Below are 25,947 nucleotides of genomic sequence, written 5' to 3' on the forward strand. Positions count from 1 at the left end.
TCTCCTCTCTCTCTCCTCTCTCTCTCCTCTCTCTCTCCTCTCTCTCTTTCTCCTCTCGAAACTTCTTGTGGGAAGTGTATCCTGTTTCCCAAAAATTGTCTGAGGTAGAGAGCTAGATGATGTCTAGTTATCAGAACACAAATGTTCTTATTCTTTCCCACTAAAGGACTCCTCTCACTGGCTCAACTCGTTCTGCAGCTGTAGAAGAGTTTTACACTCAGCTTTTCACTTTATTCTCTCCCTTTAGGATGTTGCAGGTTTAGAAAAATAGTTGATAAGGAATATGTAAGTTTGAAGACCTGTATTTTCTTTCCAATCACAAACTGAAGAGCTAGCCAGAGGAAACTTCTGCTTCCATCAGTGGTCTTAAAATTCACATTGTAGTGTCCTGACATATTTCAGTCTTCAAGAAATCAGTTCCCCTTGTCTAAAATAGCTGTATACTTTTTGCTAACTGTTTGAAATACCTACTGAATTATTTTTTATCCCTTTAATGTATCATGCAAATCTGACAGGCAGATAGGAAAACTGTATAATGTGGAGAGTTTATAGCACTTTGTTTCAATAAACAAACAAATCAGCCAACCTAAACCCCCCACTATCTTCAAAGAACTTCTTGGTACCTGCTCAGCACATGCTTAGCTGTGTATGTTTGTTCGGGAGAATATCACAGCTCGTATTTATAGTACACGTTGTAATACACATCTCGTGGGAAGGTGTGGAAGGGGAAGTTGAAATGGCTCTTTGCTGATGATAAAATCAAAACAAAAACAACTGCCGATTCCCTGGCCAGCCAGCTTGCTGGGACATTTTTATAATTCTTTTACTCTGTTGTTGGAGGACTCCAATTAGCCTCAAACTGGAGCTCGCAGCTTGTGTGTGAAACAGGCAGCTGCTGGCACGCAATCCTCCCTGAAGTTGTTTCCTTTCCTTTTTCCTGAGATTTAGCGAAGGGGGGGAAGGGGTTGGAGTCACATGGATACAAAGCTTTTGATTAATGTCCAAGTCTGTGCCGCTGCGGAGGCTTTCCAACCTCTCAGCTAGCAGGGCGAGCTGGGAACCAGTGACCGCTCGTTTCCTCCAGGCTGTGTCCCCTTCCTGACGGGAAAGGAGCGCGCACTGGGGTGGCTCGTCGCCTCCGGACCTCGGGCCGCCGCGGGGGCGGGGTGAGCGGGGGCTGCGGCTGCAGCGTACCTGGGGACCGGCCGGAGCCCGGCCCCGCTGTGTAACTTGGCGGGGTCTTTTGTTGTCCTTGTCCGCAGCGCAGTGCCGGGGCGCTCGGGGGAAGGCGCCGGGCTGGGAGCACCGATCCTCCTCGCTGCACCATGACAGAAGAAAGCAAAGGGGAAGGCAAGGGGGAAAGCGGGAAGGACTTGGAGAAGCAGCTTCGCTTACGCGTGTGCGTCCTCAACGAGCTGCTCAAGACGGAGCGGGACTACGTGGGCACGCTGGAGTTCCTGGTGTCGGTGAGCGGCGGGGCTGGGGCCCCGCGGCCGCTCCTCCCGCAGCTGGCGGGGCAGGCGGCGCCCGGCGCGGGGGGGAGCGGGGCGGCCGCGGCACCACGGGACTCCCGGCCGGGAAAGGGCTTTACCCCGAGCTTTCGCTTAAAAAGGAGGGAGAATAACAGGTTTTGAAATAGCCGAAGAGGGGTTGTGCGTTTCCCTCCGCCACCCCCCGGCCGCACTCTGGCACTGATGATCTCGCATCTCCGCGCGTGGAAGCGGAGGAGTGATGCGTTTGGGTTCCCCCAAACCCAGCGGGTGTGGGGGCTTGTGTTCATTTCAGGGCGCCGCAGTTCTACTACTTGCGATAGTCCTGGAAACCCAGCGGTGCAGGGGGGAGGGAGCCAGGACAGAGGGGGTGCTGGCGTGCAGCAGCTGCTTGGCATTAAAGCCACATGTGGCATTCACTCCTGTCTTGTGATACAGGGTCAGCTGCGAAGGTAGTGCGTTCTGCTGAGCTGTGCTGTGGCAGTTTTAACTTCCGTCTACATTTGACTGTCACTGTTGATAGGATTATTATTGGTGCCAGGTAATACCCTAGTCAGAAAGGCAGGAGTTCTCTCTCAAAAACCCAAAGTTACAAATTATTGCAGAACAGATGCGGGCAGTGTTTTATTTGTGCCTGATCTTGGTAGCATCACTTTAGGGCTCTGATGTGATAAATATGTCCAAATCAGCTGCTTCAGATTGCAAAAGTTTCCACAGTAGCCCCATCGTACTTTTCTCTACTCCTGTCCTATTGAAGAGGGGAAATCCTTCCAACTGCAAACTTCCTGCTTTGCTGCCTTGAGAATTGTGGACTTTCTGCTTATTACCATGAAGGAGGAAATTCTTAAGTTGGCTGTGACAGGGAGAATAAAAAGCACAGACATTGGAGTGAAACAAGATCTACAGAGTAGCTTATTTTCTCCATATGTTTATCCTCAGCAGAACCATGAAAAATGGTAAATGGTCCAATGTGTTTGGGTTTTTTTTAAGTTTAGGATGAATATTTGAAAAAGAGACTGTGTGATTTTTGTATTTGCTTCCATTTAATGATCAGGTTTCATCTATTAAAAAAAAAAAACCACAACTATTCTAAGGCAATGTTCTTCCATATTTTACCTTAAGCCCCAAATTTGGTGTCTGCCAGTCTTGGATTATTTCAGCAAATTTGAAGAATTTGTAATATCTTTAATTTCGAGTTCTAAGGTTTTAGACATTGGATATTTGTGTTCAAACAGTAAGTGTTCCAGTTCTCCCAAGGATCAGAATTTGTATGTGTTTCAAGTTCTATCCAGACACTGAATTCAGTAATAAGTTTTTTTGCAATTTGGATCAAGATGATCTAAATAAATCATATGGAGAAAGGGAGAAGTGTTGGTATTAAACACTTGGTTCTACATCAGCTTTTCAGATCAGATTCATGTGTGCATGTCACATGAATGTGAGATTGTAATGAATCTAATCAGATTCATTAATGATTGTGGGCAGGGTTCAAGTGACAGTTCAGAGATGTAAGTCCTTCAGAGGGAAATGTCACATATTTTTACAATACCTCAGTTTTGTTTGAGGAAACAACTTCTGAGCTTGCCTTTGGTCTACCTGCTAGGACTGCTGTTGAGAGCAACTGTGGTGGTGGATTTATGGACTAGGCCCAGTATGGAGACCATGGCGTTGATTTTACGTAAGCCATCAAAACCATCATTGTGTGAGGGGTTGATGTTCCAGTCAAAGTTAAGGGTTAGGCTTCCAGGTCACCTCAGTGTCGTCAGTAGAGCTCATTGTGGTGGAAACCACATTTCCTTTATGACTGAGAAGCAGAAGCCAGTTATAGTCTCCCTAAGAGTTTGCTCAGAGTACCTATAGTTTTCACTGTAGTTAATAGGAAATAGGGTATTCTCTTAGATAAATGAAAAAAACCCTGTGCATGGCTAGAGAATGAAGAGGTTATAAGGAGGAAGTGACTTGCTGGAGTGTGTCAACATGGGAAATGCTTTGCTGGTTTCCCTACACTGGAAACATATCTATTATATGCTAGATTTATTTAGGTTCTTTTGTTTATGGCGGAGTTAGAGTCTTGCTGAGAACAAATTTCTGGTTGGTTATACAAAGTATTTTTGTTTCCCTACTCCTCTATGATTGCTCATCCTCCACTTATCATCAGTGTAGTGAGAAGTAGCTTGGGTTTGTATGTTCTGTTAAAAGTCTGTAACACTTAAGGTGCAGAGCAGAAGATTTGATATATTTGTTACTTTATTAGATAGAAGTAGCTGAGTAGTCATTCCCATGTGAGTTCATTCACCTCTTCTTTTTTGGCTTTATGCTGTATAAATACAGTATATTGTTTTATGTCTGCACTCATCACAAAACAAATCTGAGTGGAAAGGTCTGGTTGTATTAATATTATTCTTTCGTATCTCCTGAATCTTCCAGTAATAAACTGTAGTAGTGTAGTCTGTTGAGACTTCAGTGATACAGAGCAATAACAACTTCGGGCCAATTGCAGTGAGGTATGTAAACATACGTGAGGTGGATAAACTTAAGTCGCCCAGTAGTTGCGGCAATGTTGGAGAGAGGAGGCATGCACAGGAAATTATGAATAAATGCTTATACTTTTTCTTCAGACATTTCATTATAACATTTAGAGTGTCATTGCAATACCAGAGTTTTTGTACTCTTTAGCATTTCCTAGAAGAAACAAGTGATGGAAGAATTTACTTAAGACACTAAAATGCCTGTTAAAACTGTATCTGTAGATGCACCTTTTTTTTTTTTTTTTTAATAAGCTACAATATTAAGTTTCTGCTATGAACAATTGATACTTTACTGGCTAAATTAGCAATTGGGATTTTTCTGCTTCTGAATGTTCTTGCTGGTGATCATACCATCTTCCTGTGACAAAATCTTTTCAATGAAAGAGAAGCTGTACTTGCAAGGATAGAGGAAAATCTTTCTTAGCAAAATGAACTTTCTGGAAGGAGCAGAAGGCAACAGTTGGTGAATATTTGCTATGTCTAAAATAATTCCGTGTCATCCGACCGTGTAACTGAATAATTATTACCTTGAATACTTATAGTAAAGATGCTTTTTTAAAAAAATTGTGACTTTATCGATATATACCTTATCTATTTCCTTCTTTACAGCAAATGACCAAATGTGTATGCTTACTGTGATCTACATAAATATAATGAAAATTTCCTTTGTTGCCTTATAAGCACAGTTAACCTGGGGAAAAGGAGACTGAGGGAAAACTTTATCACTCTTTACAAGTACCTGCAAGGGAGTAGTAGTGAGGTAAGAATCAGTCTCTTTTCTCCAGCTAAAAAGTGACAGGACAAGAGGAAATGGCCCTAGGCTGTGCTAGGGGAGGTGTAGATTGGATTTTAGGAAAAATTTATTCACTGAATGGGTGTTCAGGCATTGGAACAGGCTGCCCAGGGAAGTGGTGGAATCGCCATCCCTGGAGCTGTTCAAAAAACACGTAGATGTGGCACCTGGGGACATGGTTTAGTGGTGAACATGGCAGTGCTGGGTTACTGGTTGAACTTGATGACCTTGGAGGTTTTTCCAACACTAACAATTCTATTCTATGACTAGCTAACTAGAGGAAAACTACGTAAACTTTTCTAAGATTCTCATTGGTCCATGATTTTATGCTGGGGAATATATAATTTTAATGAACATTTTAAAGAAATAGTTGGGGTTTTTTTGTAATTTGCTGAATGTTTTCATGCAAGGTTTCATTTACTGTGTGATCAGGGTTCTCAGTTGAATCCTAAACACAGCAGTAGTAAAGAGACCAGTAAAGCCGTGGGTAGAAGTTGATGAGACATTAAAAAGCATTTAATAGTAAGGAGTTGGTAAAAAGTGGCTAGTTTAATTTGTAACATTGTTACTTGGCATAAGGCTTGGTTCTTATGGTTGTGATTTACACTGACTGACTGGCCAGTAAAGCAGACCGGGCCACAAAGAATTTTAGGATGCATGTACATATACGTATGTATATATACATATATGTATAAACATATAAAAAACGTACATATATATTTTTTGGAAAGAAACTTTATTTTGGAATAGAAATTGGCAATGTAATTGATCTGCTATACTTGGTACTGCAGGGGATATCCATGGAAGTGTAGTTTATTTTTCTATGGCAGAGATTGTTTCTCCGGCACAGTTTCGTGTTCTGACAAATTTGACATTGATGGGAATAGAAGCAGATGTTGGCACTCCTGTAAGCCTTCCCCATGGCCTCAGCTGGGGTGGCTAGTTAGATCTTGAAGCAGCTGGGGGAAAAAAACAAAGCTAGTTTATTATGTAGACTACAGTATGGTTTACAGTCTCTCTCAGAGAATATATATATGTTTCTGCCAGTTAACTCTTAAGTATCATTTTGATTTCATTACATCCTATACTATCTTCTGCTTGCACTACAGTGGAAAAAGTGGTTAGTTTTCTTTAAATGTGTGTGCCTTGTTAAAGGAAGCTGAATCCTTGCTTTTCAATGCGTATAAAGAGATATTGTTTATAAGGCTTATTGCTCAGCCTTCTCAGTGTCTGTGTGACTCTTCAGGATCTGTATTCCCCTGCTGAACCTTCCCTGTCTCTTGGCTCCATACATATTTCTCTGATTGTTGAGTAGACTAATTAGTTGGAGAAGTGATTATAGTAATTAGGACTTCAGGTAACTTTCATAGTCAAATTCAGTGTTACTAACCCTAGCAATAGAGGATTTGTGTTACCAATGAAAACTCCTCAAATAGTTATGCTTTATAATAAGGTTAGATGTTGGGCTTTCTAAAAAAAGAACAATTTATAAATGATCTTTTATGGCTGTAGTTTGGTACCAAAACAATGTGTCTCTGTGTGTTGTTTTTGTGTGCATGTGTATATATCATAGAATACCTTAAATTGGAAGGGTCCCATAAAGATCATCTAGTCCCCCTCACTGAATGTGTTATATGTATATCTCAATTACAGTGATGATTAGTGACTTCATAGTGCTTTTCATAATTGCATTTATATTTTATAAAAGGGATTTATATGAATGGAAGGGAAGGGTTTTAGCTGGCTGCATTTTTTGATAAGGTTATGTGATTTCCTTTCTCTTCAGGAAAAGAAAAACGGCATTCTGTGGCTACTTCATCAGAAAAAGTCAAAAGGAAGTGCAAACACAATTACCATAGAAAGTCAATATCTTTTCCATTCACTTCCAATTTCTGCTGTTTTTAACTTGCTTAAGTGCTAACAAAAAATGTAAGCATGGTATTCTATTTTTATTTGACTTTGCTTGTCTATATCAATGGCACCACCTGTGGTGCCCATCAGAGTAAGGGTAACTGCGTAAAAGCTGTTTATTTCTTTGTAATCCCTGCACCTAAGGTTGAATACTCTGCTTTATGGAGTGGATTAGCAGGAAAGATATTTTTTTCTGTCTTTACTAGCTGAGCACAGAGTTCATGCAATGTATGACAATGGCAAAAAGAAGAGGTTTTTTCTGAAGAATTTTTAAGTACATATGTTATCTTGTTTGGAAATGGTGATATTTATGCTGGACAATAGACAAATACTTCATACTTTTCAATGGATTTCCACTTACTGCTCTCAGATGCACTTAGATTATATTGTGAAGAACTCTTCTTTAGGAAGAAAGGTGGTTTGTTTAGCTGTTCAGTGAAAAGTTTAGAATACTGAAGGGAGAAATCTTTGTTTCATAGCATTTAAGAAACTTTTCTGTTCTTAAGACTTATTGTAGACTAAGACTTAATTTTCTGAAGACTATAATATGCTTAGAGGTGGTGTACAACCTCATGATTTATCTGTGTTTATAAATAATATCATATTTGCAGTGTTCCAGTTATTCCTTTGCTCTGCCTTATAGCTCAGTCCTAACTCTCCTGACACATATATTTCACAAATTTATAGTATGAGCTGCTAATTTAGAAGAGACTACTTGGAGGGGACCATCCATCAAAATGTCCAGGTCTAAGTTATTCCATGCAGCCTAATGCTGTTAATAGTATGCTGTTTGCAGTGATTTCAAATATTTATGGAGACGTATTTTTCAACCCCCTTCGGTAGTTATTTTTGTCACTGTTTTATAAACACCAAACTTTAAAACTATGCATTCCAAGGTTGGTTTGTATTTATTTGGTATGGTTATCATGAAGAGCAATTTTGTCAATTAGACGAAGTCATTGTAACAGTATTACACCACATGAGGAATTGAAAAGTTCTTTATGTTGGAAACCAAAAGGAACTGTATTTTGGCCAAAATAAATCCAAACTGGCTGTAGTTGACCTAAGATACTGCTTGGCATGGTTTACTCATCTGTAGAAGGTTGTAACCATGTATCTCTATGTAAAGTATATGTCCCTGTTCAGAAAGGCATTGGATTACCCATGAATGAAATATAGGCTTGAGCAAGATAATAAATTTTATTTAAGACTCTACCCTTTTATACAAGTATCTTGAATACCTTTGTATACTTACATAGTCATGCATATTCTTTTTCAGAAATTTTGCTTAACTGTTTTTGCTTTAGGACTCAACTACATGCATATTATTTGGTTTTCTGCTTGGGATTGAGCAGGATTATCTCTGTCTTTGGTGAGCATGTGGACTGGTGTGGGACTGGCTACTCAGGAGGAATGCAAGAATGAAGATAGCAAAGTGGAGTCACCATCCCTGGAGGTGTTCAAGAGGTGACTGGGTGATATATTTTAGGGGTAGAGTCCTGCACCTGGGATGGAATAACCCTGTTCACCTGTACAGGCTGGGGCTAGAAAGCAGCTTTACAGAGATGCCTCCTGGAGTACCTGTGGACAAGAGCTGAAACATGAGTCAGCATTGCACCCTTGCAGTGCAGAAAAGAATCAGCATCCTGGGACTCTTCTTGAAAGGGTGCCGCCAGTAGGTGAAGAGAGGTGATCCTTTACCCTCTACATCTGTGAGACTTCTGACAGTCAAATTTCTGGCTCCCTAATTGAAGAAATAATTTTACCTACTGACACAAGTCTGGTGCTGGGACGGACCAGTAAGGTGAGGAGGGACTGGGAGAACATTGCTGCAAAGAGGCTGAGAGACCAAGGTTTCTCTGGCCTTGAGAAGGCTCGGTGGAATTATTATTATTGTCTACAATTCCCTGATGGGTAGATGTTGGCAAGATGCAGCCATATTCCTCTCAGAGGTGCATAGTAGAAGAAGGAGTGTCCATGGAAGATGGAAATTCCAACTCGATGTGAAGGGAAAAAATATTGCTTACAATAAAACTGGTCAAAAACTGGTACAAGTTGCCCAGAGGCTATTTTTTATTTTGTTTAAAGATCACCTAGGCACGACTGGACTACCTGTTCTGGTTGACACTGCTCTGTTCAAGCATTTGGGCTAGACGACCTCCTTTCCAACCTCTATGACTCATCAATTTGCAAGTTATTGCTACGACAGAAAAAAAGGCAGACTGTCTTGAAGTTTCAGGAGAACAGAATTTTCAGGGTTGCATCTCTGCTTTGTTTCCTCTATACTCTGAAATTGCAGAGCAAATGGCCAGGCTGTACTGTTCAGCAAACAATTATTCAAAATTAAAGAGGAAACTCAGGTACACAGTTTTAGGGTTTTTTTTAAAATTCGAACTGTATTATATTTGCTCAGGAAACAGATAATCTGGCACTTTTGTACTGTTTTCTATTCAGAGATGTCTCAGTGCTTTGCTTTCATTAATAAATCAAACCTGTTCTACAAATGGGAAACTTAGAGACAGATTTTGATTTTTGGGTCCCAGTGGAAGTTTGTGCCAGAACCAGAAATATAAGCTGATGTCTTGATTCCCAGTTCAGTACTCTGACAGCAAAGAAGCCCTTTCTCTTCATACATAATTGATGCTAAAAGAATGATTATCTACTTAAAATGTCTGAGAAACTGCAAGGATAGCTGTTCAAAGCCAGCTTCATTTTGTGCAAGCTTGATTGCTCCTACAATTATCTCATAGGCTACTCACAGCTGAATTTATCCTGTTGTAGGGCCAGAGCTGAGAAAGCAGGGGTTGACACTTATTTTAGGTCCCATGAAACCTCCAGATTGTCCTTTGTGCTTTTGGCAGTCTGGCTGCCAAGTCATCTGGCATCCCTGATGAGCTTTCAAGTTCAAGGCTAAAGAACATGAAGGGAATGTGTAGGAGAAACAGATAGAACTGAAGAGAGTACAGGAAAAAACAGCAATGCGTTGTAGTAAGGTGGCTTTCTCCATTTCAGTGTAATTTGTGTGATGCAGGCCCCTTGACAAATTGATAATACCTTGCTGAGTGGAGTAGAATAAATAATGTAATCCTTGCCCTTCCTAGGGAAGTTTTATATGAATTCTCACTTCAAAATGAAACTTGTCTGCGGGTGCTGACACTTGTGCCTGAATTTTAAATACATTATATGTATTGGTATATTTACTTTCTAAATACATTTTTGCCTATTATAATAACCAGAGCAAGTGACCCGTATCAATTAAAATGATGGTGAATTTACATTAAAAAAGTGTTTTCTAATTAGACCTGTGAAATAAACTCTTAATTTTCTAAGGCTATTTAAAAGGAGTCATTCCTAGAATGAGGGATGAATGTGATCCTGTGTGTTGACTTAACAATCCCAGTCTCTTTATGCCTAAATCAAATATGTTGTGACAGAGTGATTGATGTCTGGGATGATATGAATTTGTGCTACAAGGCTGGAAAACCACTTCATTTTATTGCTTAGTATGTGTTAAGTTACTTTACCCAAGGCATTGAAGCAAATGGTGTATCTGGATTCCTAGAAGAAATAGCATGCAGCAGGATGCTTTGAGACACCATCCCCTGACTGTCATGTGAGTGTGGTCTTTGCTCTAAGAGTCACAGAGGCATTTGAGAGTTAAACAGATGTTGGCAGCAACTGAAGCTCTGCAGCATATAAGCACTGCTTTCATTAAAAAGATACCACAGCCTGACAAGGTAGAGGAAAGAAAAAGTGGTACACACCTGTAGAGGTAGTGTTGTGTCACTTGTAAAATGTGGTTGAATAGTTTGTATTTATCTTTTTGTTGTCTGGGAGGGAGAGCCATTTTGCAGAAGTCATAGGAAGCAGGAAGGCGATAAATAAGTCCTGATTCATATAATGCCTTTGTGAAAATGGCAAACCTCCATTTATAATGAGAGCTACTTCCTTCCTTTTAGCGTCTGTTGGTTTTTGTTCATGAAAGGTATGATAAAATACTACTTAAAAATGGACTTGCAGGATATGATAAAGACCTAAAATGAGAGGTGTTGGAAGGAGCCTGTGAATTGCTGTGACAGATTTAAGAAAAGGTCTATCCCAGTTTCCTGGTTCTAGCCAGGACAGGGTTAATTTTTGGAGTAGATAGGAGGGCACATGGCTAGAACTTGGAGATTATTCTATACCATCTCACACCATTGGCAGGGGAAGGCAGTCTTTTTCTGGGAGAAAGGAGTCCCTTCAGGGTGGCATGATGGAGGCAGTGGTCAGGTATTGTTTCCATCTGAATCATTTGCCTCTTTCTTACTCACTTAGTTTTCTTATCTCATTACTGTTTCCAGTAAATTGTTGTTATCGCAGCCTGTGATCTTTACCTTTTGTACCTCAAATTCTCCTGTCCAGCCCACCACAGGGGAAGGGGGAGCAGGGGCTGAGTGGGCGAGTGATGTGTGGTTTCAGTGGGAGCACTAAACTGGGAATACCATTCCTAAACTACAGCACACAGTAATTTTTTTTATAGTTGTAGGTAGTAGCATTGCTACTTGAGCTTCATGATTGGGGGTTGTCTCTCCTGAAGACTGCAGGTGTAGTACCTGGTTGCAAACTAAGTGATTTCTGAGTTTGATTACTTTATTTTTGTATTTGTGTATTTTTTTGGCATCTCTAACTTCTGAATGTTACAGAATGTTAAATACCCTGTCTACAAAATTTGCTAAGTACTTGCATCACAGTTTTTCTTGTTGGAAATCTAAGTATTCTTTTCATGAAACCCCTTTCATACTTTCAAGCCTCTTTCAAATGTGATTTTGTGATTGATTCTTCTGGTGTCAGTATCATTGGTCTTCTAGATGGTTTCATTCTTAGTCTTTTGCATACGGTTTTCAGAGGGCAAAACCAAATATCCCCAAATATGTGTAATAGATGTCTGAGGTACTGAATTATGACTTTTCTTGTAGCGAGAGGTGTTAGAATTCTGTTTATCCTTCTTCTGCAAAGAGTACTTAGAATTTTGCTTAAGTATTTTTTTTCTCTTCTTACTTTGAATATCAAAAGTAGTATTTTTAGAGATTGGACAAGATGCTTGAAGTATGACTTGTAGCTGCCATTCACTTCTTACCATTCTGTTTGCTCTGTGAATGGGTAAAAGATGTAGAAAGAGGTCTCAATGAAGAATTAAGTAGCCAAAAGCAGGAATGAATATGAACAGTGAGTGCTATGAGATTACATTTCTGTGCTCTGGAAATAGGAAGGAGAAAATATTAAGGAAAAATACACTAGCAAGATAGAAAAGGAAGAGGGAAGGGTTACTAGTTCTAAAACTGAAAACTCGCACAAAAATCCCCTTTGAAACATGGCAAGTATGTGGTGAGACTTCCTCATCCCGTAGTATATGTGTTAATAGGACAGGCATCACTGGCTCTTGCAGCATTAAATTAGATGCTGCTCATGGTCCCAGAAGTTAACTACGTTATTGTATGTTTGCTGTGAGTGTGGAGCAGTAAGGTAGAAATGCAGTGGTTCTTGGGCATCTTCAAATACAGTCAGCTTGAGGTGTGAAAATACCATTATCTTGGAATTTGGTTATTGTGTGCTAATTTTCTTTTATGATAAAATAGGAAATTGGAATAATTATCAAGAGATAATTGAGAATTTTTTTATTGGAGAGAGCAGCATGTGAGCTGTCTTTAGTTAATCTCTTTTATCAGTAAAAGAGACCTCTGCATTTTCAGAATGGTGTGACTGACTGAACATTTCAAAAGTGCTAAGTTCTAGCTTGCTTCCTTAATGTTGGAAATATTTTTGGCAGAGCTGAGATCTTCCTGTGGCTTAGAGTTACAGCAGAGACATATTAAGTAGAAGGATTGTATCTGTTGTCTTCTCTAAGTGGAAAGGTTCATTTTCTATTAAGTTGGCTCTGTAGTTTAGTTACACGGTGCAACACATAAATACCATTTATAATAATATTACTCGAATTAATGAATGGAAATTACAAAATTAATTGGTTGTCGACCACATTTAAATATCTTGTAATATACCTGGAAGGATTCTTTATGTGGTCAGGGGCAGAAGAGTGAAGAGCTGATGGCAATAACTTTTCATTTGCTTAAAGATTCATTTATCTCTTTGACACTGCATGAGATCTTGTTTATTAAGAATAATGCCTGGAAGTTGGCAGTTATATTCTGTATGAGTGTGTTAATTTCTTCCCATATGCTATGAGGTTGTCCTCACAGGAAATAAAGGGACTTTTTCCCATGTTTAGGTTTACTGAACTGTTACAATAGTCAGACCGGACAGAAATAGTCGGAAGGAAAGTTTCCTGTTTTCTGCAGATACTGAAGAGGTCTTTGACCCTTACCAAGGAAGATCTTCAGTCCAAGTGTGACTGCACAGAGAACTGACTGTCATTACTGTGTGAAGATGCTGTGATCTCTCTTGAAAGTGCTTCACTCTCTTAACTGTTTTAAGGCAATTTACTGTCTGTTCTACTTGTCTTGATTACATCTCGGTATTTGCACTTAGAAATAGCAAATTGACAGCAGGGAATGCTTAAGGTTGCCTCTTTATAAACACTCAGACATATTATGCTGTGTTTAAAATAGTTTTGGATAGGTGATGAAATAAAGTTTGGGCATGACTGATATCCTCAAAAGGAAAGCAGAGGAGAATACAAATATAGTAGATTTGGAAGCTTTTCATAATAGTAAGGTTTTGAACTGCAAAAATGAATCATACTTCGTTTTTAGTCTACTGTGCCAGGACAAAATTGGGGCTGGTAAATCAGTGTCTTGTCAAATACACTGATGAAATTTTCATGTGAAGCTGAGCATAAATTATGCTGATACTGCTACAAAGTAAGCTGTGGTTTTCCATAGGTAAGGAAAGACAAAGAATCTGACTGGCCCCACAGAAAAATACTGTGAAAATCTTTTTAGTCAATATTCAGCCTGTAAGTTCAAAAGAGATTGCTTATCTTTAAATTTTGCGTAGATGTGTTACAGAACATTCCCATGAGTTGTGAGAGATGACCATCAGCCATGATTAAAGATTATTTTAATTGGAATACATGAAGATAAAAGGTTTAACAGGAGCTGGTACTGGTAGAATTACTTCATAATTTCATTCAGTAGACCGAGTGAAGAAACTTCTTCCAAGTTAAAAAATGTTTTATTAAAAAGTAAAATTGTGTTTTATAGTTACAGTAGTTTATCATCTATTTATACTATCAATTTTTAAGTAATTAAGTTGACTAGTTACGACTCAATCTCATTGAGTTCTTAACTTTGACTTTGTAATGCACTTTTCAATACATACAATCCAGTGAAACACAGGTTTTCCAAATTTATTTGCAGGATACTTCTTCACTGAGGAATATTTTTGATAATGGGGTTCCTTCACACACTTTTTTGGGTCTGAGTCAAAATTTTCAGGTGAATTGGTAAAAAGGAATTGCCTTTCATCTTCCAAAGCTTCTCTTGTTTCTCTGCCAAACTTATTTGGCAGAGAAATGCCACTTTAAAATGGTTATCAATGCAGTATTACATAAAATACTCAGTTGTCCTGACATTTAAACTAACTTTATGTAGATTGCTATAGGGTATGTGTGAGCAAGTGATGCTGGCAATTGCTGTATCATTAAAAATGAAGGACCAAATGAAGTTTATTTGGGCATCCTGTGAGAAATGTGTACTGGAAATACACTGGATTAATTATTTTTCATCTCTATTCAGCAGCATCCAGCACAGAAAGTAGCAATTTTTGCACTTGTAGCTTTTGCTAATAAAAAAGTGTGGTGTTTGGACCAAATTATATTACAATAGGAAAAAATAAAATATTAAAATATGCCCACCATGATGACCATTATGCATTTGCATATTGCATATCTTTGTAATGAAAATTTCCCCGTATTTACTTGCCAAGTGCAGTTTGGCTTTTGACTGCAGGAACTGTTAGATGTAAAACAGGGTTTTGGCAAAATGTTATTTTGTGTCTAAAATGTTTGTTCTTTGTGTGCTGTTGTCTTTCTTAATGTACCATGGCAGTAAAGGCTATAATGGCTATTCCAGTCCTTTTCCTGTTGTTTTCCAGCCACCAAACAGCTCTGGGATAATACATTGCTCTGACTTCCCTATTTATTTATAAAACTTTTAATTTCACAGAGTAAATGTTTCTCATAGTCTGACTCGTGGTAACGAATAAAGCATTTACTACAGTTATGCCACAGACTTCCAAAAGGAATTTACCAATATATCACAGCAATTCTGGTTGCTGACCCTTTATTCTTCTGTTTCTGCAAGTTTATCTACTTGGTTTTTTCTTGTAGGAGGTGGTGGTGTTACTGATCGATAACTTGACTTGAGATAGGTGCAACATTCATTGTCACTAGGGTAGCTGTAGCTTTACTCTGCACTGCAGATGGGAAGCAAATATATGCCTATTGAATATTCTTACTGTGGTATGAAGTCTTGTACAGTGAAAGATTTGAGGAAGTTTCTTGGTTAATGAAAAATGTACATTAACTTCAGATTTACCACATGCAACCACGTTCCACTTCTAAGGTTTTGAGAGAAAATGAAGCATCTTAAAATAATATTTTTGGCCTTTAAAAAGCCTCTGCTATTACAATAAACCCTGATATTTTAGGGGACTAGTGTTTTCATGAATTTTTGCAGTTAGGAAAAGTGGATACCACAGGCGCTATCAAATACTGACTTTCTATGTAAAGACTTGTCACATCACTTTATAAATTAGTTTCTACTTCAGTAAATTGTCATATACAGCTGTATCTTAGTTCTTAGTGTGTTTTAAACTCTGATTTACATGCATACCCCAAATCTAACATGGATTTTAAAGCCATGATGAGTCATGACCAGACCTAAGATGTGAATATGGTTAATATAAATTATGAGGTAGCCTGACTCTGTGCCCAGGCTAAGACAAAGACCTGAGAAACTAGACTGCTGGTTAAATCTCAGATTCTCCTCAAATCTCCAGTGCTTCTGGTGCAGAGTGAAATCAGTTCAGCTGCCAGCACTCTGCTACTCCCAGCTATTCACCTGGGGACAGGACTTAGGCAAGATGCTTTGTCTCAGCCTCTGTGTGTACTTTGACTCGATAATCTTACACTTTTTTTACTGCTCTTTTAATAACTGCTACTCAGGACTTTGCCACCTGGCCTTGGGGAATTAGATACTGCTGGTCCTGCCCAACAGATGCTTTGATTTTTTTAATTAAAATGTCCATGTCTGGTTTTTCCCTTAATGAGAGAGAATGTCTTCAGTGATAAGTACTTTGATAACTGAAGAATGAAAATATATTTAGATTGTCCCCAGTTTTCTGTAAGCAAACTTTTACACAACAGACTTCTAAATTTGTATGCTCATACTTATGCATGTCCATTTAACTGGAAATTTTGGAAAACTGAGTTTCCTTAGATTTTAAGGTGTGGTAAGGAATGAGCTGCTGATGCCATCCTAATACCAATTTTCTTTTCAGGTTTGTTTTAGAGGCAAATAAAGCTGTGCTAAATATGAATAATAAAATAATTACGGCTGTGCAATAAATATATAAGCATATGTGGATGGGGGTCTCTCCTAGCCTGAGGACTAGAGCTGTACTAGAGATGCTTACTTTAGGAATTGTTTATCTAGGTAGTTAATGGGTGAAGACAAATTGCCTCAAGGACAAATTGAGAGTACTTTGGATAGAATTAAGTTAAATACCCTTCCTAAAATAACCAGTAGATTTGTCCGTTGTTTATTGGTGTTATCATGGAATGGTTTGGATTGGAAGGAGTCTTAAAAATCATCTATGTCCAAGCCCCCTGCAATGGGGAGGGAACCTAACACTAGATCAGGTTGCTCAAAGCCACGTCCAGCCTGCCTTCAACACTTTCTGGTATGTGGAATCCACAACCTCTCTGGGTAACCTCTTCCAGTGCTAAGTTTGTTAGATCTTCTCAAACCCAGTCTTCTCCTACAGTGAGTAGTAGTTCTTCATTCTCCCAGTTCCTGCTTTCACCTTTTGCAGCTTGAGTAATATGGCTTGGATACTTGCTGGTGAAGACAGAAGCAAAAAATGGCATTGAGTGCTTCAGCCTTCTCCATGTCCTGGCAACCAGGTTGCCAGTATCTTTCCTGAGTGGACCCACGTTTTCCCTAGTCTTCTGTTGTTGGTATACCTAAGGAAGCGTGTTTTGTTAACATTGATTCCTTGGCCAGATTATTTACTTCTGCTACTACTTTAACTTTCCTAACCATCTCCCTGGATGTTTGGACAATTTCTCTGTGTTCTTCTTGGGCTACTTTTACTTGCTTCCACCCTCTTTAAGCTGCCTGTTTGTGTTTAAGTTTGTCTGGGGACTCCTCGTTCATCCATGGCAGGCCTTCTGGCATTCTTTCCTGGTTTCCTGTTACTTCAGATGATTTCCATCACATTTATGTATACATTTTCAGCTTTAGATTTCCATTGAAAACTGTTCCTTTTGCCGTGAAGAATTCCTTTATTCATATTCAGTTTTTTTACTTTCAGCCTGCCTCTAGTATGAATAAAAGATGACAGCTTTTGTCACCTCTCTTTGGTAACCAAAAAATGAATGCATTAAGTGACCATGAATAAAATACTTGTTTCCAGAAGCGTACTTAATGTCTGTGTTTGTAAAGGTTTTTAGGAGCTACTGTACATACTTGTAGCTCAAAAAAGCAAAAAGAAGTTAACATTATCCTGGAACTCTAGTGTCATAGTGGAAGTGCTTTGTCTTAGTTTAAATAAATATTTACTTTGAATGTCCAAATTTACATTAGCTAAGAAGACTCTTAATGTGTGTTGTAGATTGTGTATTCTGATAGTAGTGCTGGATAACACATAATGGATAAGCGTTCTCAAAATGCCAGAGTTATTCTGAGATGTGCCTGTTGTTTATGGTGCATTCAGACTTCCGTTATTTGAACAACTGGAACTCCATCCATGCTGTTCCTGTCAGAGGTGCCACTTGCTGCGGGGTGCATATTCTGACAACTGGCATCTGGAGTCATTGCTGAATGAAAGATGGGAGGGAGCAGAGACAGAGGAATGCTACAGAAACTGCTAGCCCTGCCAATAACAAATTGCAAAATAAGAGACTTGAGTGTCTGGAATTTTATTTTCCTGGCCCAAGTGTTTTAAAAACTATGGGTAACAAAGTGTGAATGTGTACCTATGAATGCCGGAGGCTTTTGATGGGTCTCCTGGATTTGGTTGGGGAACTAGCATGAAGGGTGAATTTAACTGTCTCCTGCTACCATGTCTGAATCTCTGCTAGTTCTTTCTAACACAGATTGCGCAAGTGCAAGAAAACTTGATGTAAAAGGCTGCTCCACCATCCTGTTGAGCAGGATCGCTGTTATGAGAGGGTAGCTATCAGTACTGATGGGGGGAGAAAGAGGAGCAGGCTTTGTAGACCTGGAGGAGATAATTGTTTTTTGAAACAGATAAAGGAGAGTGCTAGTTAATTTTAAGTTATTGCAGGGAAAAAACAACAATGTGATAAGAGAAGACACAGTGTTTCAGGTGTTAACAATATTTTAAATATAAACTGGTGCCTTTCAGTGATATGCATGTGCTCTCTGTTAGTGAGGGGTACCTAGACAATGCTTTATAGATTTAATCTATAAAAATCCCACTCATTTGGTCTCATGGTGTAGTATTTAAAGTTTTTTAGGCGAAAAGTGATTTTTAAAGTTCTATATTTCAATAATTTTATAATGTTAAGGTAATATGGTAATGCTGATTTTGTGCAGCACACTGAGTGGTAGCATCGTTCTGCATGTATTTAAGCGCTTAGCACAAATGAAATGCTTATCTTTACTGTTTTATGGCCAAGTCAGTAAAGCACAGTACATTTGATTTTAATCAACAGGTAAGATGCAAGAATAGAGTTTTCTGTGTGTTTGGTCAGAACACTGACACCTTCATATTTCGTAGAATTTTATTAAACATGAGGGACAGGCAAAGTGGAGGATGTGGTGGGGCTGTTTTCCTGGTATCAGAGAATAGGCTTTTACTCTTGTGTGTGAATCCAGTCAGCTCAACCAAGTGAAAAGCTCGGAAGCGCTCAGTGGAGGCTAATTAGAAGCCTCCACCATCACTGCCCACAGAATCTGTTTGCACTCAGTGTTCTTGGCACCCTGCACACCGCTGCACTGATTTCACTCTTCATCTGCCACCTTTCTACAGCTGCTGAGCCTGTTCCAGTCCAGAGCCACTGGCTTGAGCAGGATTTTCCAAGCAGTTGCATCTCTGATAGCCTGCACCCTTTCAGTACCAAACCTTAAAGTTGGATTGGGAAAGAATTTGGCTCTTTTCCCACACGATGAATATGGTCATAAATGCAGGATCAGGCAAAAAAGGACATAATAGCAAAAATCAACAGAATTATGAACTGGGAGTGGATGATAGCAGTGGAAATGGTGAGCAAGTGAGGACAGGCAAAAAAAGCCAATAAATTGTAAGCAGAAATCAATACATAAAAACACTTGAGTGCACTCTGCATAAAAAGCTTGGACCGTAATTCTGAGGTCCTAGGTCTTCTTGTTTGTTCCTGGTTATTTAGAAATAGTCATGAAACACTAGGCTCTGGTAAACTCGGAGGTTTGCTTAATTTATTACTATTACCAGCTGGTCTTCTGAAGCAGTAGAGACTTCTGCTCTGAATGTAAAGGCTAATGACTTATGCAGAGGTGAGTATCAGTTTACATGTCAGAATGTATGTTTTTCAGCTTAAACACAATTACTGGAGCTGTAGTTCGCTGCTCATGTTAAATGAGTTGGACAGAGAAGGGCAGGGAAAGATTAGTCTTCATTGCAGTGCCAGGGCCTGGTATCTGTTGAACTTCTGCTAACTCTGTTACTCCTCGTGGGTGATTTCATTGTTGTTACATGTACAGCATTTTTTCACTGTAGAGTATCTACTCAGTGTTGTAGATAAAGACATAATTTGTGCAACAGTGTTAAGAGATCAGGGACAACATGGCCAGTGCCTGTTCTTTCAGTTAACCAATATACTAATCCTTACTCTGCTTCCTGCCACGGTTGTCTCTTTGCTTGACCAACCCCATTTTTTTGCCACAGCCAGGGTATATGTTTTACTGAGGATCTGTCATGTGATGTGGAATGGGAATGATCACTGGAAGTCCATTGCTTTTACAGTGTAACCTCTCTCTCAGCTTTTGGCAAAGCACTTCACACTTCATCTGTAGTTTTGCTGTCTGATGCATCTTTGACTACAGGGCAAAGAGATGCCTTATGTGTAGGATGGAGAGAGGTGATGAGGGGAAGCGTCTTATGAAGTCCTACTAATCCCAAGCTTGGGAAACGTTCCTTGTATGAAGTGCAGACAGTAACCTTCCAGCAGCTCAAAGTCAGAAGTTTCATTCACAGTTTGGGTTTGATCTGTTGAGATTTTCATGTAACTTTAGGTTACTTGAGATTCACTGCAGTATACTTTTTTGGTAAAATGGGATGCTTTTTAAAGCAATTTAGCAAAGGAGAAATGTTCATTAATGAAAAATGTAAAAGACCAGGCATTTAATAATGTTTACAGTTTGAATGGAAACATATCTGGATAAATTCTTTGTGTAGACATATAAAAAGAACAGTTCTGGAGTGGGAAAACTTGGATATTATATAGAGAAGTTACTGAAAACTGAAATGATAAGCTTGAATTATGTGCTAGGCAGCTTAGTATATTAATGTTTTAAATGGAAGAAAACCATTAATATAGTATTCGACAGAAAAATACGTTATTTTGCAGTTCTACTCTTTTAAATATATATTTAAAACTGTTTTGAGAGATGCATTACTGAAGTGGATCTAAGCACTATTTGAACATAAAGACTGTAGAAGAGAACTAAACAAATACACATCTGAAACAGACATTGTCATTGTTCTTTGAAATTTTTAATAGCAAGTATTCCAAGTGTGACTCAGCTCTGAAGTTAATTAAATGAATTACTTAATAGCAGCTGGTTCTTTTTCCATATTCAGCAATATTTAATATTTAAAATTTAGTGTGTTATGAACTTTTTTTTTGGTTAAGTGGAACATCTATCACTAATTTTGAAGAAAATGTGAGATTTTATTAACCTTAATAGATTTTGTATTGTTTTGTATCTCCTGAAAACTCACTGGATGTAGTACTTTAATCAAAAGCATATGGTAGTCGTTATGGGTGAAGAGAAGAATAGGGATTTTGCTGTTGGAGTAATTGTATGGTAATAAAGTTGTGGATTTGTTTTTTCTTCTTGATCAGTATGTCCTGACACAAAACCAAAGTCAAACCTTTAAGGACAATGGGCTGCAGAGTCTCTGGGGTCAGCAGTAACTTAGGAAAAGTATGCAGGGAGGTCAGAGATCAGTTTAGGGGCCCATTTATCAAGGGAACGAGCACAGGGGGCTCCCTCACCATTGGTTCATGAGTTGATTTAGAAACCAGGAGTGAAAGCAGCAGGATGGAAAGCACAGCTGAGATCTCTCAAGCAGTGCATTGATGGCACTGAATGCCTTTCTGGGTCATGGTCGTTTCACCAGTAAAGGGTTGGTTCCCCAGTCCCCCCAGCAAAGGGAAAGGCGAAGGCCCCAGCTGGGGGGGGAGGAGGAGTAGGGCATGTGGCTCACGCCGTTTCATTCACAAGCACAAGGATGGCAGAGGGCCCAGACTCTTCATAGAAGTCCTGCACAGCAGCTTTCAGTCTAAATTCATGCCACTGATTAGATGCAAAGTTTCTTTTCATTCATAGCAGCCAATTCGTTCCAGCGAGCAGAGAAACATAACATAAAGTATAGAAAACACAGCCAGCGGTTGCCAATTTCTAGGCAGATTAAAACCTTTTCTCTGTAGCTGAAGTATGCTTATCATGTAGATTTCCCTCATCATGACTTGTTTTCAAAGTAAAACACAATAGTAGAGTGGGCTCTAGTAAGCATTTGGTATGCTTTGAAACTTCGCTGCCTAGCTAATTAATGTGATTTCAGTTTGAAGCATGGGCTGTGTCGCTGTTGTTTCTGTGAAGAAAAAACTGTGGAGAGTTTGGAATGAAGCTGTAATGATTGGCGTGACAGTAATCAGCTTTTTGTCAAGATTTTTTTAACCTTGAAAACTATCCATACCTGTTTTCACATGTAACATTTTTGTGTCCATTCCTAATTAGAACTGTGCCATTTTTAATTTGTGGGCTGGCTGTTTTCCCCCACTCCAAATTATGTTAATTACTGAAAACTTAATTGGAAGACAACTGTTTCCAGTAAGGAAAGAGTTCTGTGGGTAGTTGAAAATATTACAAAAGGACTTCCCACTTACTAGCTATTAATGCTCTAAAGATGAAAGTAATCTGTATGACTTAGAAAATGAATTTGCTTACTAGCTCTTTATATATGTGGAGCAAATAATCCTCTCCTCTACTGTCATTGCCCTGCTGGATTTGAATAGGTTTTGTAGAGGTAGGAAAGTGAGCAGATTTTTTCTCTAATGTTGCTTAGGTGCCTGAGTTGCTTTTGAAGCTTTTCTCTAGTATTGTGGCTTGTTCTGCATGATCACTCTAATGTATACAGTCAAATTTTGGGTTAATTTAGGTCTCAGTTGTTTTGTAAAATGAAATTAAAGCCACAACAGATTATTTTTTTGTCTTCTGAACCTGGACATCCCACTGGCTGGTAGGTAAAGGGTCCTAAAAATTCTTCCAAATTGCAGTCGGAAACATTCAAGAGATGATACAGTTATGGGTTCAGTGCATGAGAAAAAATTAAGTATTTCAAGGAATTAAAGATGATGATGAATTAGAATAAAAGATCTTAGTGATCTAAATTCATAGGATGAGCTAAGTACTGTCGTGCCCAATCGTTACTAGGTCTGACCAGAATAAAAGGGTTTTTGTTTATTATTGCCGTCTGAGGACATTCTTCTTCCCCTCTGTTGCACTAAGCTGTCTGCAGTTTCTTATGATGCTTAAAAATGGAAACAAGTCTTCATAATTAAAAAATTTGTGTAGCTGTTTTGTTTAGTACTTGAATATACTCAACTGTACTAAAGCACAATCGAGAGGTGGTATTTAAATTGTTTGCATCCAATAGAAAAGATACTTAGGAAAAAGGACCCCAAAAAGTGTATGACAACAAAACGGTGCTTATGACAGTGCCCTGAATAATGATGATTAGAGTATTATTTTTGTGGTTTTTCGAGTGCTAAGAAGTGTTCTCATTGTTAGTGGAACCCAATTAAAAATAATGATGCTCTGGCATTTTCCTTTCTGATACTGTTTGGGCTGTAGTGGTTCTCCATGCTCCCCCTTAAAGTTTAGGATATGAATTGGAGTTTAGGAGGTTTTTTTTTGTTAGGTTGGTTGAGTTTTTTCCCCAGATGGGATGTATTAAAGATGTCTCAAAAATGTTAATATATTTGAAATGCAATGCGTTGCACCTCACATGCCATGAGTGTTGAATTGAAGGTTAGAGATTTTTGGAACTATATACATTAACTTACAAAGCTCAGTGTGATAGTAAAATTACCTGAATTCTTTATTCCCACAAAATCCAAAGACTGTTACAGAATTTTACCAATTTTTTGCATTTTCAAAAAATTAGGCTCTATACACCCAGAACTGTGTGGGGATTTTTTTTTCTCCTGCCTCATTACAGTTGAAGAATTTTTTATTTTCTTCATTTAATTTCTACATGATTTGATGGTTATAAATGTAAAGTAAGAGACAAATTCTGAAGCAACATTTTTTTCCTAGTGATGCTTCAAAAAGTTGTAACTCCTTGCAGTACTACATGGATTACCTGGTTTTGTACGTATAGGTTGGGGAACAAAATTATCTAGTTTCAAATTTATGAAGTTTTTCAACCTCTGAAATATTTTTCAGTGGACCACCCAAGAACTTGAGAGAAAGCATATATTGCTTATTCTTGATGATGACACAGTTTCATAAAAGGAATACTTTAATTCCCCAAAGTTAGTTTCATTGCTTTTGAATGAAGCCTTGGGTTTTTTAAACTGGTCCAGAAAGTCTGAAGACTATTCCATTAAAATTCAATGTGAATTAGAGATAAGACCCATATATGCCAGGCATTGCTAACAGACAGCCTTTCAGGTGTATGTGTCTTATCCAAAGAAAGCTGTTAACAAGTATCTCCAGCACAGAGGTCCTGTGCTCTGCAGGTAATGAGGAATGCTCTCTGTTCCTGATCATCATGCTCTTTGCAAGCGCCAAACCTTAGAGGGCTGGGATACAGTTCATGCTACAGTAAATGAAGGAAGTCCAAATTTATGCTTAAACTTAATGTCTTTGAAATTTGGTCCATAGGCAGATTATTAGCATATGTAAGTATATATTTCCTCTGCCAATCTTTCTGTAATTTCTCTTAGTCTTTTTGACTAAAAGTACTCTTAAATATATTGCTCAGTGGGTAAATTCCTCCACATAGCTCATTAAATTGAGTGATTTGCTTATTGATAGAACATGTTTCTAGGAATGTGCAATACATTTCTAACTCTGAAATTTCTGGTTAGTATGTGCTTGCTAATTAACAATTAACTGTAGATATTGCAGATGATGGTGACCTTAGGAAATAAGATATTTGCATAATAGATATGGATAAAAGTGCTCTTTTAACAAATCTGCTACAAATTCTCTTGGTTCTGAGGTGGTAATAATTTATGATTTTTCTTCTTTAGCTTGCAAGGGAGCATAAAAATGATTGCTTTATAAAGAAAGTAGTTGCAACTTCTCTTACTGATATTATAAGCAAGCAACAGTAATATACCTTCAACTCCTTCATTTGCTATACCAATTCCCCTTCACAAAAACGTGTGTGTATCTATCTATCTATCTATCTATCTATCTATCCATCCATATCTCTTGGCAGCACTGTTTTCCTGTGTCAACCAGTGAGTTCTCCTACAAAGGAGGATATGTGAGATAATACCATCTAGCAAGAGATCATGTTATTATCAGAAGGAAATAGGAACTATTAGTACTTGAGAATGTATTAATAAATGGTATAAAAAGTCAAAGATGGATACTGGCTGTGCTGCTCTTGGGAAAACACACAGTATTTGCTGTTAGTTTCAGACTTGAGAGATCATCTTCAATAAGCTATCCACCATTTTAGCTGGTTCCTTAGCCCCTGTTGAAGGGATTGGTGTATGCGGGTCAGAAATCTTTTGTGAAACAGATTGACAGAATTCTCAAATACTGGCCCTTTATAGGACAGATGATTCTAGTCATCATTTGACACTTCTCTTAGAAGTACAGCTTTTTATTGCTTAAGAAGGTCATAGAATGCAAGTCCTTTTGAAGAAATCTCATTTCATTCATACTGATGTTTCGGAAGCAAAATAAAAAAATACAACCAATACTAATCCACTGTGGAGTTCCCCTGATTTTTATATAAACTGCGAGTCTGACCTGATGCCTGGTCCCTAGATATGACCATAGTGCTGCTGTGAGTGGTGATTTCAAGCCTAAACTGCGCTTTCCTCTCAGGGCATTGAATTCCTCTATTGTGCGGAGAATGCAAATGGTGAATCTTCACGTTGCAAAGGCAGCTCTTTCCCGTATGTTCTTACCTGGGGTGTTGTTTTTAGGGTGAATAGATACACTCTGTTTTATTTGAATTTTTGACTGTCTTGAAGAAAACCTTCACATCTGAATTTCATTTGCTATTGCAATAGGTGATATTTTTTCTGGAGATTTTGAGTGAATTGTTCTTAGAAAGAGAGTAAGATTCAGCAGTAGTCTCAGAATGGCTTCTCACAGTTACCATCACCAAAAAAGCGTATTTCACAGCCTTATTTATCCTTACTTCTTGAGACTAGGAACAGATAGAGAAAAATGGGAGGAAATTACATACCTTGTTACATCAAATATGCTTTTCCAGGAAGAAATTCAAGAAAAATTTCTTCACTGAAGGAGTGGTTAAACATTGAAGTGGGTTGCTTAGGTAAGTGGTGGAGTCAGTATCCCTGGAAGTGTTCAAGAAACAGCTGGATGTGGCACTCAGTGCAGTGGTTTAGTTTACATGGTGATGTTTGATCAAAGGTTGTTCTTGATGACCTGGGAGTTCTTTTCCAATGCTTATGATTCTATGAGTCTGTGTTATAACAGGGAGAAAATTATTACCATGGTTATTTTCTTTTTAGATTTATAGAGCATCTCTTTCTGCCATATCCATATGTTAAATGTAACCCACA

General features: G+C 38.6%; 1 protein-coding gene across 2 annotated transcripts in view; it reads left to right on the top strand.

Moving 5' to 3' along the window:
* Positions 1-960: 960 nt before the first annotated feature.
* PREX2 (phosphatidylinositol-3,4,5-trisphosphate dependent Rac exchange factor 2) overlaps positions 961-25,947 on the top strand; it is a 173,764-nt gene continuing 148,777 nt past the window's right edge. Inside the window, exons 1-2 of one of the 2 annotated variants that reach the window (XM_042036246.1) lie at positions 961-1,166; positions 1,263-1,466. In XM_042036246.1, the coding sequence (XP_041892180.1) occupies positions 1,326-1,466 (141 nt within the window). In that variant the 5' untranslated portion in view covers positions 961-1,166; positions 1,263-1,325. Of the gene's footprint in view, positions 1,167-1,262; positions 1,467-25,947 lie in introns of those variants that run through there. The other variant, XM_042036247.1, reaches the window with a different exon arrangement.

This window comes from Corvus kubaryi, unplaced genomic scaffold (genome assembly GCF_017639235.1).
Source record: "Corvus kubaryi isolate FWS band 111438036 unplaced genomic scaffold, C.kubaryi_AGA036_p1.0 37385, whole genome shotgun sequence".
In the NCBI taxonomy this organism is placed as follows: Eukaryota; Metazoa; Chordata; class Aves; order Passeriformes; family Corvidae; genus Corvus; species Corvus kubaryi.